Here is a 20527-nt window from a genome sequence, read left to right as displayed (position 1 = left end):
CCCAGTGATTTCCACGCGGTTTGCGAGGGATTTGGCCCAGACCGGGTCCAACAGAAGACACATATAATGACAGGCCGGGATCCAACCCCGGCTGGGGCTAAACCCACGCGGATTGGCCGGGTTTTGGCCTAATACCGGCGGGGACGGGATTAAACGAACAGGGCATAAAGGAGCCAAATCCTATTCGGCGCCTTTTGCGCCCGATACTGTTCATTCTACTAACGGGCGCACACCCCTCGTCACGTCTGGGCCGGCCCATTTTTCTGTTTCTAAGAAGCAAAAAAAGAGCGCGAGATCTGGGATTCGAACCCGCAACAAGCTGGCTTGTGTAAGTCGCGACAACCACCAGACCACTTTGTGATTATGTGCATGTTTTGCTTCTTTTCTTCTTCTCCTTTCTTTTTTTCTTCTTTCTGTTCTTCTTTCTTTCTTTTTCTAATTCGAGAAACTTTCTTTCTTCATGATTTTTTTCTGCAAAATTGATGAACGGTTTTCAATTTTTGATGAACTTTTTCAAATTCAATGAGTTGGCTTGTCAAATTCGGTGAACTGTTTTTCAAATTTTGATGAACGTTTTTTGAAATTCCATGAACTTTTTTCCAATTTGATGAACTTTTTTCAAATTCAATAAACTTTTTTCCAAATTCGGTGAACTATTTTTCATATTTTGATGATTTTTATTCAAATTTTGATGAACCTTTTCAAATTCCATGAACTTTTATTGAAATTCGGTGACCTTTTTTCAAAATCAATGAAGTTTTCGCAAATTTGATGAACTTTTTTTTCAAATTTGATGAACTTTTTTCAAATTCAATGAACTTTTTTCAAAGTCGATGAACTTTTTTTCCAAAACGATGAACTTTTTCAAAATTCGATGAATGTTTTTTCAAAATCGATGAACTTTTTCAAAATTTGTGAACTTTTTTGAAAACCGATGAACTTTTTCCAATTTTTATGAACTTTTTGAATTCGTCAATGTGTTTTGAATACATGATTTTTTTTTCTAATTCGTGATGTTTTTTAAAATCTGTGGGCATTCAAAATTTGTTCAGATTTCTTTTCAAAAGAAATCTCATTTTTCTAAAGAGCGCGGCTAAAATATAGTTGTTAGACATTTCGCGTTGCAATCTTTTCGGAGGGCTGTATTGGTGTACTGGTTAGGCAACCATGCGCAGGAGCATAATGGTGCGGGTTCGAATCCGCAGCTTCATTTGCGTTTGTTTTTTCCTGTCATGAATACATTTTTGCACTGACCTGCTGTTCATGGGCCGGCCCATTCGCAAGCTGCTGCGCGCCAGTTGCGCCAACCGCGCCGAAGAGGAGGTCTCACCCTAAAGGAAGCCCCTCAGGATTTTTCGACCTTATTCCGGGCCGACCCGTCCAAGCGCCTAGGACCACCAGCCGGTGAAGCACGCTCGGCTCAGTGTAGCCACTCTCCGGAGTAGATTACGTCAAGGCACAAAAGCTGCACAACTTGCATGGTTCCTCTACCCATGATATGCCAAGAGATCAAGATACATGAGTGGAGAAGCTTGATCAAGCTCTTTCTCCAGAATCCACAGCACAAATGATTGGGTGAGCCATCAAGCACGCAAAAACAAAAGGCAAAGTCAAAAGGCACCTTCCGGCTTCGCGTTCACCTCCGTCACATCCTCGTGAAAATTCCTTGTTCACATTCCCCGTCTTTTGCAGAATTTCGTTGATCATGCCTATAAACATCAAAGCATACATTACCAGAATAGGATCTTTGTGAAAACTCCGCTACATTTGGTACCGTTGCACTATTGCTTCGTGAGGACCGCAGAATTTCAGGATCTAAGCCTAACCATATGGGGGCATGCATATCTTCCTCTCCCTTTTATCTCGTCTCTTTCTGAAAAATGCGGCTGGTGATAGCGCCACAGTGGCTCCTCATTCTCGGCCTCACGTACATGCGGGGACTTTCGTAGAAGAAAATAGGACCAGCGCACACGTATCAGGCTCAGGGTGCCTTTTGTCCGGCCAGGCATTTTAATACAGTACTTGATAGAAAAAAAGCGTTCCTTTTCCTGGCGGCGGCCAACTTCCCTCTGAGCACCACCAGCGAATTTATGGATTCGCCTCCCTTTTTTCTGCCGCTCCGGTGGCTGGTCATGGGGAGAAGAATCTTGGTGTCTATTCTGGCTAATAATTTAGGTTAGAATTTTTAGTCCTTGCAGGGGCGACGTTTGGGCGAATGGCGTTGCTTCTTCGTCGAGATGGTCTTCCGGGCTCTGATCCTTCTCAAGTTCATTCATGTAGACGGAATTGGCAGAATTCTGAAGTAGATTCCCGCCGTCTCCTTGAACGGTGAGGTTAGCGTTTCTCGTCAATTGTGTGCAGCGGTGAGTTATGGTGTCAGACGCCTCAGATTGACTCAAGGGTTGTAGCTCGAGAGTGCCGGTCCTTAAGGGCACGTGCACGAAGACTTACCGGCTGACAAGGTTAGGTCGGCTGCGGTAGGGGAGCGGAGACAACGATGCACTCTGGCGTTACTATTGGTCGTTTGGTGGTCTAAGTATCTCGATGTAATTTTGTTACGTTTGGGATGCTTTTATACTTCTGATGAACTTTTATAAAAGATTTAGATGTTTTTTTAAAAAAAAAGTGCATTTTGTCCATTCTAAGCTGTTAATATATCCGAAGAGTTCCAAGCGCAAACTATTGGATGAAACGTGAAACTTGATCAAAAAGATAACCCGCAGAGTTCAAACCAGTTATACACTTTGGTGTCTTGTTAATGCAGACTTTTTTACTGGCAGGTGCGACACTCCTGTCGATAATGAGACGCTTATAGTAACTTTGCCAATCGTCATATTCCGCAACTTCGACCCAGTGTTCAGTAGGCACTGTGTGGGTGTGTGTTGTGGTGATGTGACTGTATGCGTCTACGTTTCTAAAAAAAGCAGTATCTCAGCGATGCCATGTAGAATTACTAATTAGTTATATGGAAGAGAGAGAAACGGAGTTTCACGTCTTTCTTTCCCTTCTTGTAGGGTGACTAGGGTAAAGCCTCCCGGTCTACGTGCCGCTTCGACAATCAGTGGCGGAGATGGGAATTCTGGTGTCTCGGTTCCTGCTAGTAGATAGGTCAGTGTTTTAGTCCTCGCAGGGGCGACGTTCGACAGATGACAGTGTTTCTTCTTCGAGTCGGTATTCCAGGCACCTATACTCCTCAAGTTCGTCCACGGGGACGGATTGGACAGACCTCCGATGTAGATTCATGAAGCTCCTAGAAGGCATGAGGTTAGGGTTTCTCATCTTGCGTATGCAACAGTGAGATTTGGTGTCAGTTCTTTAGATTGATTTAAGGATTCAACAATGACAATTGTAGCTTCAAGGCACTAGTCGTTAGAGGCACGTGCACGAAGTCCTAGCTGGCATCGACAAGGTTAGGCCGACTTAGTATGGGACTGGCGGCAGCAGCGCATTAGTGGCTTGTCCTATCGACAACATTTGTCGATCGGTGGTTCAAGACCTCAATATAATTTCTATTATGTTGGGGATGTTTGGTAATTCTGATGAACTTTTGTTATAGATCTTAGTCATTTTATAAAAAGGAAAAGGAAAAAGAAGAGAGAGAAATGGATAAATAGTTTTGCATTTTCTTTAAAATGGATCTATTAATAAGAAATATAAGTTTATTCCTCTCAACTTTATGTGATGTTCCTTTTTCAGTTTTTTTAGCAAACGCAAACCCTTATATATATATACACGTATTCACATCTTTATGAACGCAAGCACGCATATCCTTCTTCTTATGAACGTGCACACATGTTGTATCCTTATGAGCGCCTCTGAAGCACCATGCCGGCAGGTCTTGACAGTGACTAAGTCGTCACAAACACCTCGTAGTTGATGGACGCAATATACCGCTGAAAGAACATTGTCGAAAAGTCTAAAATAAATTCAGAAAATACAACCGCTCGTGCCATGTTTAATTTTAGTCACCACAATTTTAGGATCATACAAATATTAGTTGCTAAATAGTCCTATAAGAGACAATTCATCATACCAATTTATTTTGCTACAAATCGCTTCCCACCGCAGCAATTATTATCTTTATGACAAATACAATACAAACACGGATGCTCATATACACGCATCCTCGTCTTTATGAATGCATGCACACATATCATTCTTATGAACAAGCATATACACCCTATTCTTATAAGGGCCTTCGAGACACCTTGCCAGTAGATCTTCAGATTGATCAAATTTGACTAAGCCGGCTTATTCTTATCTTTATGGCAAACATAATACTAATGTAGATGCTCATGTACATGCATCCTCATATTTATGAAAGCATGCATGCATATCCTCATTCTTATAAATCTGAGACACCGTGACAACAAGTCTTGAGATTGACCAAAAAATTTGTTAAGAACCTCTTTTCACCACAATAATCTTATTCTTATCTTTATAATAAACATAGTACAAATGCAGATGCTCATATACACACATCCTTATTCTTATGAACGAGCACGCGAGCACCCTATCCTTATGATCGAGCACCTCCGAGACACTACTGTGTCGTCAGAGCTTGAGATTGACTAAGTCGTTACAGAGCTTGAGATGGACACAATATACCCTTGAAAGAACATTGCCATGTTTAATTTTAGTCGGACCGCAATTTAGGATCATGCAAATATTAGTTGCTAAATACTACAGCAGTAAGAGACAATTCATAGTACCAATTTTTTTACAAACCTCTTCCCACCGGTCTCCAACTAAAAAATGCCACCTAACTAGAATATGTAGGATTTGTCCGTAATTCTAGCATTACTCTTCAATTGTACACCTTTTTTACTTCTCTAGAGATGTGGAATACACAATAGAATAGTGCATTATCAACCATTGTACGCAATGTAAATTTGCAATTATTGTTTTTATCATATATAAAACCTAACCTTTCTTATGTACCAGATAATTGTATTACTTTTTTGGCTTACTTAGCAAATGGCTATTCAAGTTACAAAATAAGTAAGATGTTTGGCAAGAGATCCTCCATAATAAATACTTATATTCTAAGACCTTGCCTCAAGTGGAAGTCAAACCAACTGATTCTCCGTTTTAGAAGTGCTCGATGAAGGTGAAGTCTTCTTTCTTTATGAGAAGTTTGTTTGAAGTTGGTGACGACCAATCCACGAGTTTCTGGGAAAATAACTAATTAGAAGACAATCCACTTGCGGTTCACTACCCATCACTTTATAATATAGCGTGCAAGAAAGATGATACTGTTCAACTGGTCCTTGGTTCGGCACCTCTGAATATCCAATTCATGAGGGCCTTGATTGGCAATAAATGGATGGTGTGGTACCATTTAGTTTGTAGGTTGATGTTGGTCAACTTATCTCATGTGCCTGATAATTTGAGATGGAGACTGACTACAAATGGGATGTTTACTATCAAGTCTATGTATGCAAATCTTATCAATATGGGGTCTGTGTTCTATAGAAAGCATATTTGAAAAACCATAGTAAGTTAAAAGATAAAAAATATGTGGCTTGTTCAGAGGGTGGTGATCCTCAGCAAAGATAATTTGGCTAAACAAAACTGAAATGGATGTAAGTTTTGTTTTTGTGATCAGATAAAATAATTCAACATCTTTTTATTTCCTGCCCTTTCATGACTTCGATTTAGTTCATCTTGAATATAATATGTCACCCCAACAAATATCCTAAATATGTTTGGAAACTAGTTGATTGGTATCAACAAAAAAGCTTAAGGGTCATATCTGTAGCAGTTTGGAAAAGCAATCTCTCGTGACCGCGTCGCCCCCGTGGGCGACCGGCCGTGCCCCGGTCCCTCTTCCCCCAGCTCCCCCTCACCCCTCCCTCCCCGCCGGGGCCTGGCCCGGGCGACGCTGGCGGCGGCGCCCCCCCCCCCCCGGGCCTTTTCCCTCTCGGGTGCTCTTCGGTGCAACTATGGGGGGTGTTCCTCGGCGGCGGCGGTCCGGCGTGGCGGCGGGGCTTCCTGGCATGACACGGGAGATCAGCTGGACGGTGGCACCGCCGTTGGGGGCGGGGTGGTGCGGCGGCGCAGCTTGCCGGCGCCCGCTCGGCCCAGATCTGGGCCCTTTGGGCCCCATCTGGGTCTAGGCGGGCTGACGACGGGGTGGGTCTACGGCGCGACTTCCGGGAGGCGGGGGAGCGCGGTGGGCAGTGGGGTGCTGGTGGTGCTGCTGCCGCCCTGCTACAGCGTGGCCGGCGGGGCTTAGCAGGGCCGATTCGGGCCTGGGCGGGCCAGGGGGTGGCCTGGTATGCCCTGCTGCCGCGTCCGGACAGCGACCGCGACGGTGCCAGAGGCACGGGCCTCCCGCACGACGGCGGTGGAGGTGGTTCCCTCCCGTGCGGTTACGGTACTACTGCTCCCGTCGCCTGGCCCTTTTCTCCTAGTCCTCTTGGCCTCGTGGTGGTGATCTCAGTGAGCAGGCATGGGTGGCGTCGCGATCGCGATGGTGCATGTTGATGGGCGGCGAGTTGGCTAGTTGGCTCCGGTCCGATTTGGCGGTGTGGTATGGAGTATGGGAGAAATCATTGGCGGGTCTTCTAGCTCCGATGTGGCGACGCCTGAGGGTGCCGCCAGTCCTTCCTGAAGGGTGTCGGTGGTATCCATCCCCTACGCCCCTCCGTGTATGGGGGAAACCCTAGGACTCGTCCGGACAGCAGCGTCCTCGACGTTGCATTCCTTCTTGGAGGTGCTGCTTGGTACGTGGCAGATCGGAGCCTTATATCGTGGTGGGTCGATTCCGGAGGACGCTGCGGTGGTGGGCCATCCTCACTTTATCGAGTTGCCATTGTTGGCATTTGTTTCCTCTTCCTTTTTCCTTTGCGCTTGTTGTGCTGCTCGCCCTAGCATTGTCTATGTAATCGGTATTATTTACTTTGAAATATAAAGCGGAGAAACCCTTTTTTGACATATCTATAGCAGTTTGTTCCCGGATTTACTCTTTTGCACACGCGCGTTGCAATGCGCGAACGAACAGCGCCAGTTTTCCTTCCCATTTCGTTTTACTAAGCGGCATGGTCATCATTAGCATTTAGCAGACCCATCATGTGACAAGCGTGAGGAGGCATGCAAGGAAGGGTAGCAGTCCCAAGCAAGCATCTGGACCCACCACCTTCTCTCCTCCGGTGAATTCACTCATGGATGCAAGCACACGGGCCCACCACCTCCCCTAATCTCTCGGCCCCTCTGAATTCTTTTTTGTTTTTTGAAATTCGGCCCCCCTGAATTCAACAGGGTAGGGGGTAATCTCTCTCTAAAAAGAAAACCCATTAAGCGTAAAACAAAAAAGAAACCCCAAACGTTAAAAAAAAGGAAACTCCATTACTTAATCAGGGAAAGGCAGCTCGTCGGAAACCGAGCGCTCCGACGCTCGCGCGCGCATTAGTCACACCCGTTTATTCCCTACTTTGGACAATTTGAAATTGTCAGAATGATGGTGTTTTAATAGGTCTCACTTTATTAATTTTTTGCAAGTTATCTTTAGGGTCACCGCATCGATTCGTATATGGTCATCACTTGAGCATGGAGATGCTGGGGAGCTCATGACCTTCAAGTTCAACCGTCTGGAGATGGTTGCCCAGGCGCTATTCAACCAGTTTGGCTAACATGTCACTAATAAATTATGTGTTTAACTCATGTAACATTGTACCAACTCGTTGTGTGTGTGTGTGTGTGTGTGTTTTTGTATTTTGTCGTGTTAGTTGATATTGTATACTTATCGAACCTCTTCATTTTCATTAAATAAAGATGGTTGTGTGTATTATGATGATGCAGAGACTAGAATCTCCTCCTTTTGAAAAAGAATTGTATTACTATTATGAAATAAGAAATTGCCTCACCCGCCAAAAAGGAAATAAGAAATTGCCTAAAGAATAATTTTCGAATTTTCAAAGCAATCGGCTTCGCATGCGTGACACAAAAACTGCATCCACCCGAGGATCAACGTTGTTACTATGCTTCTCAAATCCTTTTTTGTTTTCCAAATTCGATAACGAAGGCTGGAGAATCTTGGTGTGCCCCCACTTGAACTGACTCTTGGCGCCAACAAGAGTCCCCTTTTGGTGGAGTGTACTCCAGTCCATGATCTGAGGTTGGATATATATGCTGATGGGTTGATGCCAACTGCTGGGGATGGAATTCAAGTAGTAGGGCTCTCGGGAGTGATCTAGTAATAACCAGCTAAAGTTTTTTTTTTCTTAACACAGTGCAAATGCAGATGCTTATAAACATGCATACATTCAATCCTATGAACACACACACATATTCTACCCCTATGAACATCTTCGAGACACTAAGCCGACACAACAATAATGCTAAACATACACAGAGTTACACGCAATTACACGCTGATTAGGATTTTTTTCATCTACTAACCAATCACAAACTTGCCCCCCTGATTTTCAGGGGAGGGTGGGCCTCCTCCCCACCTATTGACCAATCAAATTAACTCTCTTTGTAAAAGCTTGTAACTCGTTTGTACGTGTAGCATTACTCGCCGACACAATATCTTGAGATTGACGAAGTCGTCACACACGTGTTTGTAGTCGACAAAAACGTCTTCTCCCACTAAACGCACATCGCCGGAATGACTAAAATAAATCCAGAAAAATACGACCACATGTACTTAAGCGTTCACTATGGGTTATTATTATCGTAGTTACATACTTCCTCAGTTCTAAAATAATTGAAGCTTCTTCCATAAAAGAAATGATTTTTTGTCCTAAGTTAAACTTGTTAAAGTTTGACCAACTTTTTAGAAAAAATGTGTTAAGATCTAAAATACCAAAGACACATAGACAAAATTATATTTTACAAAGAATATCATGAGCCTAATTTGGTTCTTCAGATGTTCATATATTTTTCTGTAGACTTGATGAAACTTAAATAAATTTACTTAGGACAAACCTATAATCTCAATTATTTTGAAATGGAGGGCGCTCAGCATGATACGATATGCTTTGCTTACTTCAAAGTTTTTGCAGGAGAGAAAAAAAATAGACAATTCGATGTTGGAGACGCATCAAAAAACCCGTGGGACTCTCATAATCCAGTACAATGCCAAACAAGAAGCTTTATGGCATGTACAATGGTTGATAAGACAGTCTTATCTTAAGTCCGCCACGTAATTAAGAGAAGACAATAAAAAATGCTTCCTCTATCTCATAGTATAAAGTGTCAAAAATGCTCTTATATTGAGGGACGGAGGGAGTAATTTAGAATTGGTTGTTCCCTAGTCTAAACTTTAATAACTAGATATTCCTAAATATGTGGTGCTATTTTAGAAGTGCCACATGGGATAAATGTTGAGATGAAGCAGAGAGAAACCATAAGAAAAAAACTTGTATAGTGATATTATTCATCATCCAGGGTGCAGAACAAGTTATTCTTTATCCGAGGTAATCTTACGACCATTTCATAATTAAATTACGTTCGGAATTCAAATAGTTACATTCTTATTAATTCACCACGTAAAATTTGGCATAAAAGAATAAAAATATAGGTCATAAGACAAAAAAATTGGCAGTTTATGTGTATTTTACACTATGTTTTTACGTTTGTAATTTTACATAACATAAAATATTTTTTACGACGATTATATTTTTTTAAGGTCTCTTTTTATGTCGAAAATAAGATAAAACTTACAAAACATAAAATTACAGTGTATTAATGGTAAAATAGAGGGAGATGAAGAATAACTATTCCTCACCCAGGGTGTATAGTTTTTTAGGCAGAAATAGATAAATCTAGTTAACAAAATAAAACTAAGAGATAACCCAGTGTACAAGTAGTTCTATTGTCATATCTAAATTATGTGGCATGATTAAGATAAGTTTCTTATTAACCACTGTACATGTCTTTAGAAATCTCCCGAATTGGCTGGATTTCTCTATGCTTTGCTTTGGTGCTTTGGCATTACAATACACGTCCAGGAAATACAATGCAAAGGAAAAAAATAAACAAGTGCGACTTTCACACGTATTTTCAACATAAACATCATGTGCCTGCCTAGCCCCATTCCGGTGGTGTTTCTAACATCTTCATAGGGCATGAGAAAATTTGTCTCTGGCGGATCTTATGGAATTCGGTCGGCGTTTGTTTTTGGTGGATCCACATGGACCGATCTTCATTCATCTGTGTTCGTGTATCTACATGTTCGATCCTTCTGATCTATGTTTCTCTTCATCGACGGCGGTTGTTGTTCTGGTGCACTGGTCCTATGAGGCTTTAGCACGACGACTTCCCGACTGTTTACTACAACAAGGTTTGCCCGGTTCCGATGAGGAAGGGGCGATGACGGCGGCACGCCTTCGGCTCGTTCCAGTGCTTGTAGTCGTCGTTAGGTGGTTTACGGACCTGAATTTTTTTTAGTGTTCTTTGTACTATCTTGATAGTTGATGAATAGATCAGATGTTTTTCCTTACAAAAAAAAAGAAAAAAGAATCATCTAATATGTATACTTTGGACCTCTCCAAACCTAACACAGACAACGCAATAACAGGGCAAATGGCAATTGATCATCATCACCATGATTGATTCATGGACCCCGTTGTTTCGTTGGGTTCGCGCCATTGTTTCGCGCCGAACTGCATTTCTTTGAGCTGCTTTTCGAGTTCAACACGGAGACTCCACCTACATGCTGCTGCTGCATATGCTCCGTGGACGGACGGCCCCCATTAGTTTATGGCATCATTATTCTCCTTTCAGCGAATCCTAATCAAGATGGACGATGGAGCCACACCTGCGCCACGCTAGCCCCACCCCACGTACCACACCCGGTCGTTTTCATGGGCGCATCCGCACTCCCACCCGCATCCATCCATCCATCCCCAAACCCGGGTGCAACGCAGCACACACCTCGACATCCAAATCATTCGTTGTTTGGCATTGTCCCGCATCATGTGTGATGCATGCACAATATGCCGGATGAACCTCACAACTTCTTGGAATCTTACCTATTTCCCTTGTCTGTTCATAAGATGAGAACAAACCATGTTTAGATAATCATGAAAAAAGAACTTAACAAATAATGCTCACAAAAAAGGAGAGATGGAAATTTGGGAAACCATATCATACCCCAAATCTTCACCCACAAGTACTGGCAAATATTCCTTACTAACTACCACATCTTCAGCATCACCTCCAGAATCATTTCGTTTTCTGCAGCGCTATCGCCTTTCGCGAATTCCTCTTCATCTATTTGACGAAATTGTACTTCGAATGGGACCTATCCAGCATGGAACGGCCATAACCTAGTTACCATCCATGATGTGCACATTCTAACATTCCACAGGTTGTTTTCATGAAGACAAGTATGAAAAATCTATATATGTCCACAAAACAGAAAAATCTGTATTTCTTCATCTGTTTGACAAGTAAGAACAATTACTATCTGATAATATAGCACTAGGTAAAAAGAATAACAAATACACTGTAAACGTGCAGGAGAGAGCATGTCAACAACTGTCGTCGAGTTCTCAAATAGAATCATGATACCAAAAAAGGAACATAAATAGTTTGGCTTTATGGGCAAACACGCGATTCCAAACTGTTGATACTGCAACAGGAGTGCTCAATGAGCAGATCATATAAGCTAGATAACAACAAGGAGTATAATTAGATAAGACCACACAAAAAGTACATAATCCAAAAAGTAAGAGCTTGATGAAAATGACTAGTCAGAAGGGAACCGATTCACTGATTGCAATCTAAAAACTGACTATGGTCCACAGGAAATTAACCCTCAGCCTTTATAATTTAGCCACAGTTGATCAGAAAATGATTAATAATGTGGCTGATAAACAGATTGGATTTGCACTATACTCTGAGGTTTCTCCAGACACTACAATCAGCATGACCCCATACATGAATGATACTGCCCATGTGAGGCCGGCCATTATCCATGACATTTACGAATAATGGCGGCGTCGCTTCCACCGGCTCATTATGGGGATGAACTCCCTCTGCAAGTCACCATTCTCCAACAAGAAGAAAGAAGCCAGATACATCATACATAGTTGAAAGATGCAACGAGAAAGGGGGCAGTAGACACATGCATGCACATGCGCGCAAGGACCGCCACTTCATCACTCCCCACTCTCACATGGTCACCTGTGATAATGAGAGATTAGGAACACAAGAGGACATGAGAAAGAGGCTGCAGCACTGGATGGGAGAATGCTCAATTATCCAGAAAAGCAACTGGCTCAAGATACCGCGGTTAACAAAAATCTTTCCTAAATGATAAATGTCACACGTGTGGCACGAAGCACTCTGGCCATAACGTTTTTTTACAACAAAAGGTGTCATCCGAAAAGAAACAACAAACCCAAAAAAAACTCAAATTTGCCATCCGAAAAGAAATTGCCATGTTTGACAACTAAAGTTGCCTTCCTCGCGTGACTAAACTTGCCATAAAAAACGTTCGGAGTTGCCATGTGTTTGTGCCGCACGTGTGGCACTTAAAATTTCAAACTATTGTAGCACACTACAATGGAAATATTTCCATTGCAATGTGCTACAATAGTTTGTAATTTTAATTAATCACTTTCAAGACCGTGTCGAATAGGTATTTGCAAAATGTAGTAGAGATTTGTGACACCATGTCATTTAGCACAACGGGTTACTTGGATAAGATTAAGGGAAGTTCCAAGCGTGGAGATTACAGAAGGTGTTGGGTGATCAAAGGCACCTTGGTGCGTGCAGGGTTGGGGATTGGGCACGTGGATTTCGGGGCGGTGATCCTAGATGGCGGGCTGCGCATTTGGCTCTCCGGCGAGCAGTGTTGCAGTGGTGTTGACGACGCGTCTTGGTCATGTGGATGGCGAGGTGTCCGGTGGCGGGTGGTCCTGGCGCGGCTGGTGTATTCGAAGGCGGCCAGACCGTGATCTGGATTTGGAGTCCCTCTTTCGTCGTGCGTGGTCCGAGTCCCCTCGGTGAGATGTGCGAAAGGAACCAGGCGAAAGCTTCATGCCTTTGGGCCAGCGGTGACGATGCTTCCAGGTGTCGTGTCCCTCTTGGAGCCGCCTTCTTGGCTTCCCTCCCCACCTTGCCAACGCCAAGGGTGAAAACCCTTGTCCGTTTTCAGCGGATGCGGCGGGGGGTCACCCCTTCTTTGTGCGCCAAAGATCTTACCATTTCTGAAGGAATTGAGGCTACATTTTTGGTGGTCAAAGGGAAGGAATCAGAAAAGAGGGAAGCGTTCTCAAGGTAGAATCAGTTCTAGGCAAGTATGTCCATTGAAAGGAGTGGTGCGTCGTATCCCTCTCGGGTGAGTCGCTGATGAGTGTGGGTGTACCCGGTCACAGTGACGTTTTGGGTTGGCTTGGGGCACCTCTTGGCCTAGCTTCAACTTCGATGGCTAGCGGTCTTGTGTGCCCCTTCATTTACACGTGACAACGTCTTCCTCCACCGCTCCATCCCGTCAATAAGTCTGACAGGGCAGGGGGTCCTCTCCAGCGACATGGTTGAATGGTTGTGACTTAGTCCTGTGGTTTTTTTTCTCGTTAACGGACTTGGTTGTGTCTCATGGTGGTCCGGCCTCTCGTGTACTTTTACTCAACAACTAGTTGGTTGTGTCTAGTAGTGCATCTTTGGTGCTTGTTAGCGGTCTCCAGCTTGTGTTTTTGTCGTGTTTTTTCTTTGATCAACATTTTTGAGAAATTCCTCAACACCTTGGCCATATGGCTTTATTTGTAAAGCGGGTCGAAAGCCCGTTTCAAGAAGAGTCGCATGTTTTACAAACAGTTACATCTTCGCCCTTTTTTTTGAAAACCAGGGATTAGGTGTAGTGTTGACAACTTGATGTCCCAGGTAAAGGCTGCACCAGTAGGCACATGAAATAGAATTGTAGCCATTTCAATGTATGGAGAGCATGACAGACAAAGACTTGTCTGGTTTAGCCATTCACCGGGCCCACTGAAAAGTAACAAGAAAATAGCTACTCCATATCTATTTCCCCATCTCATTCAAAGAAACACGTGCACCTGCCTAATGATGGACACTGGACAGGTAGCAAATCTTGATAAAAATAATGAGATCCTGACTATACTTTTAATTTTGAGTTCTAGATAACTTCTAATAAAAAAGGTTCTAGATAATCAAGAATACTCATTTCTGTTATATAAAAAAATATTGTTTCTGAAAATAAATTACACGTAAAGTCCTTCAAGTAGAATTGATAAATTAGTAAACATGATCTGAGTATAGACAAAAAAACCCAGAAATAATCAATCTTACAGAACAAGAGGCAATATCATCAGTTACAGATCAGCACCATATCATATTAGTAGCAGCTACTTCCTCCGTTCCTAAATATAAGTCTTTGTAGAGATTTCACTACGGACTACATACAAAGCAAAATGAGTGAATGTAAACTCTAAATGCATCTATATACATCCGTATGTGGTCCATAGTAGAATCTCTACAAAGACTTATATTTAGGAACGGAGGGAGTAGATAAATCTGCATGGCAAGATGTGAGATCTTTCAAGATAGTTCGTACTATTGAAGCAGCAGAATCATTCAAACAAAGTAAATCACACGCTAATTATTTGGTTAGCTCATCGACAAGAAGATCAATAACTGTAGCAAGAAGTAGGCTTTTCTCCTTTGTCTGGAATCTAAATATGGGGCCCATCAAGCAGGCAAGAGATATGAGTTGGGTACGTCTAAACAAGGATCTCATGGCTGATTCAGCAAGACTGCGAAACAAGACGGAACTTCAAATAACATTGTATACAACTAACACTTTTGCCAGAAATCCACAATAATGGAGCCCCAGTCTGTTCAGCCCTTAATGGTCCCAAGAAAAAGCGCAGTCCAATCAGTGTGTGAACCGGCAATATCTCAATGGCGGTAAATGGTGGGCATCAGAACACGCAGGCTTGGATTGGATTAGGCTTGACAAGATACCTTGGAGAAACTTATTAACCATTCATCTGCACCAATGAGATGTAAACTAAGTCTTGAACCACCAGACAAAAGAATATACCGAAAGATGATAAGTATGTGAAGGGTCACTTCCGGAAATGACATCCATGGTTGTGGCCATGCTTGTTCACATTTGCTCAGGCATGCGGAAGGCACTGTATAACTAGACTAGAAGAATGCTGCTCACTGATGACGCTCACGATTGCTACAGATTCAAGAAGACGAGAGGATAATCATGATGAAATGAATTCATGTTGCGAGTCACAGCCACTTCAATGTAAGGACTGGATGGCAAAATAATGCACACCAGACAGTTGACGGCTGAAGTGGATATTAGCACTCGGTTTACCCACCCGAAGAATCGAACAAGGCTTCGAAGGAGAAGGTGTGATGCATCTTGTGGGCTGCGCGTGGCGAATGAACAGCTTCACACAAGCCCACAGAAAACACGCGCGCACGCCCTGTTGTTTTCCTCATAGGGTATAAAACAGGAGCGGCTTCTTGTTTGTTTCCAAGATTCTCCCACTTTGACCTCCCAACCCTATATATATATATATATATATATATATATATAGGTGCCATCCTCCACACCTTCTGCATATAGAGTCGAGTGGCAAAGAATAGCAAAGGCAAGCATGACTCAAGCTCATTCAAAATCTCACTTCCACCAATTCTGGGATAGGCTTCACATAAACGGGAGCAGCGACAGCTTCGCCATCGAGCTACTGCCGTCGCTTGGCGCAACCATAAACCACTCCAATAAGCTGAAGAAGTTCATCATATCGCCCTACGATCCCCGCTACAGGTGAGGTTCACATGGCCTGCACCCTCCGTACCTTCCATGTTGCAAGAAGAAGAGAACAGCAGCAGCTGACATGGTTTCCTCTGCTTTTTTCTGTGTCTCTCTCTCAGATTCTGGGAGCTGTTCCTCATAGTCCTAGTTGTTTATTCCGCCTGGGTTTGCCCGTTTGAACTGGCATTCTTGAGGAACTTGCCGTCTAAGCTTGTGCTAGTTGAGAACATTGTCAATGGCTTCTTTGCCATTGATATTGTTATGACATTCTTTGTAGCTTATGTTGACAGTAAAACACATCTTCTTGTGGACGATCAAAAGAGAATCGCAGTAAGGTTCGCACCTGGTTCATAATTTGTTTCACCTTAATGACCCCACATTTAGAGCTGAAAAAGGCCCAGGTGATTCTGTCCTGACATTAAAAAAATATGATCTGATCCTCTGCAGATATCTATCGACTTGGTTCATATTTGATGTATGTTCAACAGCACCATTTCAACCCATCATCCTTCTGTTTACACACAAGGGAAATGACCTTTCCTTTAAGGTACTCAATCTGCTTAGGTTGTGGCGTCTTAACCGAGTCAGCACGCTGTTTGCCAGGTTAACAACATCTTCATATTCTTCATGTTTCAATGATGAATGAAAAATGGCACAAATTTGATCATCTACTTTTAACCAGGCTGGAGAAGGATATCCGATTCAACTATTTCTGGACTAGGTGCTCAAAGCTTATTTCTGTAAGTCTTCCAGAAATATTACTACGTATGATTTTTACCGTTACCTTCAAAAGTTTCAACCATGCAGAATATTAATCATTACTCCCTCTGTAAAGAAATATAAGAGTGTTTAGATCACCAAAGTAGTTATTTAAACACTCTTATATATTTCTTTACGGAGGGAGTATATTCCCAGGAGAACAAAATATCGCTGACTATAAAATACGTAACGATCAAATGCAGGTCACCCTCTTTGCGGTGCATTGCGCGGGATGCTTCAACTATATGCTTGCTGACAGATACCCCTACCCAGAGAATACATGGATTGGTGCCGTGATGCCTGCATTCAGATCACAGAGCTTATGGACTAGATATGTTACTGCTCTGTACTGGTCCATTACGACGCTGACAACAACAGGCTATGGGGACTTGCATGCTGAGAACCCAAGGGAGATGCTCTTTGATATTTTCTATATGCTCTTTAATCTGGGTTTAACGGCTTACCTCATCGGCAATATGACCAACCTGGTTGTTCATGGCACCAGCCGCACCCAGAAATTTGTATGTTTCTCAACTTACTCACAGAGCATTCAATGTAGCACTTTTATTATACGACATGCTTGGAAAATGAAATAGGAACAGAAATAGGCTGTATTTGGATCCATACAACTAAAGTTGTGAAGATCTTGAGAAAGGTAGCACTTTTATTATATACGACATGCTTGGAAAATGAAATGTATCCCCTAGCCACTCAGAAATTTTAGGCATTAGAATCCTATTCTTGCACGGATGGCACAAGGTACCAAGTTCTTGTATCCCCTAGCCACTCAACAATTTTAGGCAACAAGAAAACGGAGAAAACAACATGAATCAAGGTCTTGCACAATCGACAACATCAATAAAATAGTTACCGTCATTCTTCTTCCATGCCTATAGTCCTATTGATATCTTCTATTTAAATGATGCAGAGGGACTCCATATATGCAGCTTCAGAGTTCGCGGCACGAAATCAGCTGCCTGTGAGCATAAAGGAGCAAATGCTCTCTCACTTCTGCCTACAGTTCAAGACAGAAGGCTATAACCAGAAGACCATGTTAAATGGTCTCCCAAAAGGAATCCGTTCAAGCATAGCATACAGCTTATTCTTCCCAATCTTGCGACGGGCCTATCTCTTCCATGGAGTATCCAACAGTTTCATTGCAGAACTGGTAATATAGTTAACTATTCAATGTTTTTATAACTATCTTGGGAGAGCTGCTAATATATGTACTAATTGGATATGTTAGATAATATAGGTCATGGAAGTGCAGCCTGAGTATTTTCCACCAAAGGAAGATATCATATTGCAGAATGAAGGGGCAGCTGATATTTACCTAATAGTTTCAGGAGCAGTGGTTAGTTTGTTATCTCTGTAAGTTATGAATCAAAGCTTGTGCAAGTTCGTACCATTAAGCTAATTCCCAGCACTATCTGATTTTTTGTAGAATATGATAACAACCATAAATGGGAACGAGCAGGTATAATTTCTTCAGCTACAATGCAGAGACTCTCAGATATCGCTCAGATTTACCATAGATTATTTTCATTACTAAAATAATATGAATTTCTTGAAAGCAGGTATATGCAAAAGTTACGAATGGTGATATGTTTGGAGAGGTTGGTGCTCTATGTAACATACCCCAGCCATTTACTTTCCGCACAGCTGAACTGTCACAACTACTGAGAATCAGCAGGACAAGACTCAGAGAGGCCATTCAAAATCACAGAGAAGACAATGACATCCTAATGAACAATCTATTGCAGGTATAGCTTCAATTTTGGAACACAGTCAAACAAATTAAGACTTAAATTCGTCTAAAGAGAAGCTAACAACTTTTTGTGCCAATGTACAGAAACTGAAGCTACCGGAAAATTTACCTGAAGTGAACCAACCAGACCGAAGATTCTTGAGCAAGTATGACCTATTTCATATACCTCGAGAAGAACAGATGCTACAATGGCCACACCAACATTATACAGAACAGAAAAGTATAGATCTTGGTAGCAAGGTTCCAATATCTGGAGATGGTCCTGATTCAATGAAGTTACTCAGACAAGTGCCACAGAAAGAAGACATCCATAACAAGTCGAACTGCAAGTATAGATTATCAGATGGAATGATGAACAGAGAAGAGGATCTCAACGAGGTTCGCATAAATTGTGAGACCAAAACAAGCGCTGAAGAGTTCTGTATTAAAATAAAATCTGAAGACAAGACCACAGCAAGCAGTCAGCAAACAATACTTACGAAAATGCAGCCGGGTTCTCCACACAGGGCATCCGAAAACATATCAAGGAGCAGATATCAAGATTATAGTGGCATAAAAGCAGCCAATAAAAGAGTTACAATTCATATATATCCTCATAATGCAACAGGTTCTACGGTACAGAATGGGAAGCTTATCAACCTGCCTGGTTCGCTGGAGGAACTTATCAAAATTGGCAGTAAGTGAAAATGTCTTTAGCATGTGACTAATTTTGATTCATGTTATAGCAGAGACCAGACATACACCGCACTTTCTAGTAGTAAATTAGATACTGTAACATGCACTTCTCTCATCAAATATTTCTTCGCTATGCAGGACAGAAGTTCCCAGATTTCCATCCGACGAAAGTGGTCAGTAGAGATCACGCTGAAATAGATGACATTGGTGTCATCCGAGATGGTGACCACATATTCTTTCTTCAGATTTAAAATATATATAGCACAAACCAACCTAACCAGACAACTCATAGAGATATAAGTGCTCCATTGCACATGACGGCTTCCGACTGAAGATGTGAAGACGAAGGACATTTTGACATTCTTACAAATAGTTTTGATCATTACTAACATCATTTAAATGATTCACTGTACAATATAGCAGGTGCACAGAGTCATGTATGCCTATGGGCAAAAGCATTTCTTAGTTCCATTTATAGCAGGTTATGTGTTCGAGTCATGTGGTAATCTTATTACCGACCGGTTGTGGTCTTGATCTTTATTGTTTGTTTTGACTGCTTTGAATATTTGCTACATTTTAATAAAGATGGTTGTATGCATCACAATGATGCAGAGGCCGGGGTTAACCCATTTTCGGAAAAATGTCAACCCCTTCATCCGCTTCAACTGCAAACTCACAAACACAAGGGCCTTACAAAGCTGGAGTTTGAAGAGCTTTGAAGGGATAAAAGAACAACCTGTTTGGGCCAAAACAATTATTAGCCTGTTCGATCAGGCTGAAGAAATCAGAACCTTTATCCTTCACGGAGAGCTGGCTTAGACGGGACATTAAGAAGAAACTTCTTGACCCGCAAAAAAAGCTTCTTGGGCTTTGCTTGATTGAGAGATGTATGGCCAGACAACGCCCGGGGCTTACCTGGATTAATCTTGGGGAGACTAACACCTCCTATTTTCACATAGACGCCAGCCACAGGAGGAAAAACTTCATCAGTCATCTTAAGGAGAATGATCTGATAGTGACAAATCACAAAGATTTGGAGGAGGTCCTTTTAAACACTTCGGTAAGAGAATCGGCCGGCCCATGTACAGATCACATGACGGGCCTTGATTTCCTTGGCCTCAACCAGCTTGATCTCAGCGGCCTTGATGCCTGACGGTGTTACGGCCCAGGGGTGCCTTATCATACCGGAAACCGGCCCAAATAGGCCAGCCCGTGGCCCCCTAGTCGGTTTACGCCATGGGCCAACGTCCCGGCCTATGGGCCCAATAGAGAGAAGGACCTAGAAGACTTGGAGAGTTGGAGTATACAACAAGGAAGCTAGCGTGAAGGAGGACTACTACCCCGATACTAACCAACTAGGATCCTGTAAACCCTAGACTCCGGTATCCTATATAAGTTAGGGCCAGGCTAGTCGATAGGGAGAATCTAGAGATTATTCTCAGTCCCTTGATCAATATAACACGAGCATGAAATAGGGTTTTACCTCGATCCCGATGGACTGAACCTAGGTAAACCGCCACCAGTTTCCCCTCATATCTAATCGTCTAGCCGACATACCCTATCGAGGATCTGCC

The 20527-nt window shown here is 42.6% G+C and overlaps 1 protein-coding gene across 2 annotated transcripts; it reads left to right on the top strand.

Annotated features, from left to right (window-relative positions):
- Positions 1–15523: 15523 nt before the first annotated feature.
- On the top strand, positions 15524–19493 carry LOC125517384 (potassium channel KAT1-like). 2 transcript variants are annotated; one of them, XM_048682577.1, is made up of 11 exons: positions 15524–15763; positions 15871–16086; positions 16199–16354; positions 16434–16491; positions 16714–17031; positions 17439–17678; positions 17766–17864; positions 17955–17987; positions 18088–18273; positions 18363–18954; positions 19092–19493. In XM_048682577.1, the coding sequence occupies exons 1-11, from the start codon at positions 15594–15596 to the stop codon at positions 19202–19204; spliced, it is 2181 nt and encodes a 726-aa protein (XP_048538534.1). In that variant the 5' UTR covers positions 15524–15593; the 3' UTR covers positions 19205–19493. The 2 variants fall into 2 exon arrangements, with proteins under 2 accessions (XP_048538534.1, XP_048538535.1); XM_048682578.1 differs by having other exon boundaries at positions 15532–15763; positions 15871–16081.
- Positions 19494–20527: the final 1034 nt, after the last annotated feature.

This window comes from Triticum urartu, chromosome 6 (genome assembly GCF_003073215.2).
Source record: "Triticum urartu cultivar G1812 chromosome 6, Tu2.1, whole genome shotgun sequence".
NCBI lineage: Eukaryota > Viridiplantae > Streptophyta > Magnoliopsida > Poales > Poaceae > Triticum > Triticum urartu.
Note: the sequence above shows the minus strand (reverse complement) of the source record. Positions and strands in the feature narration are given on the sequence as shown.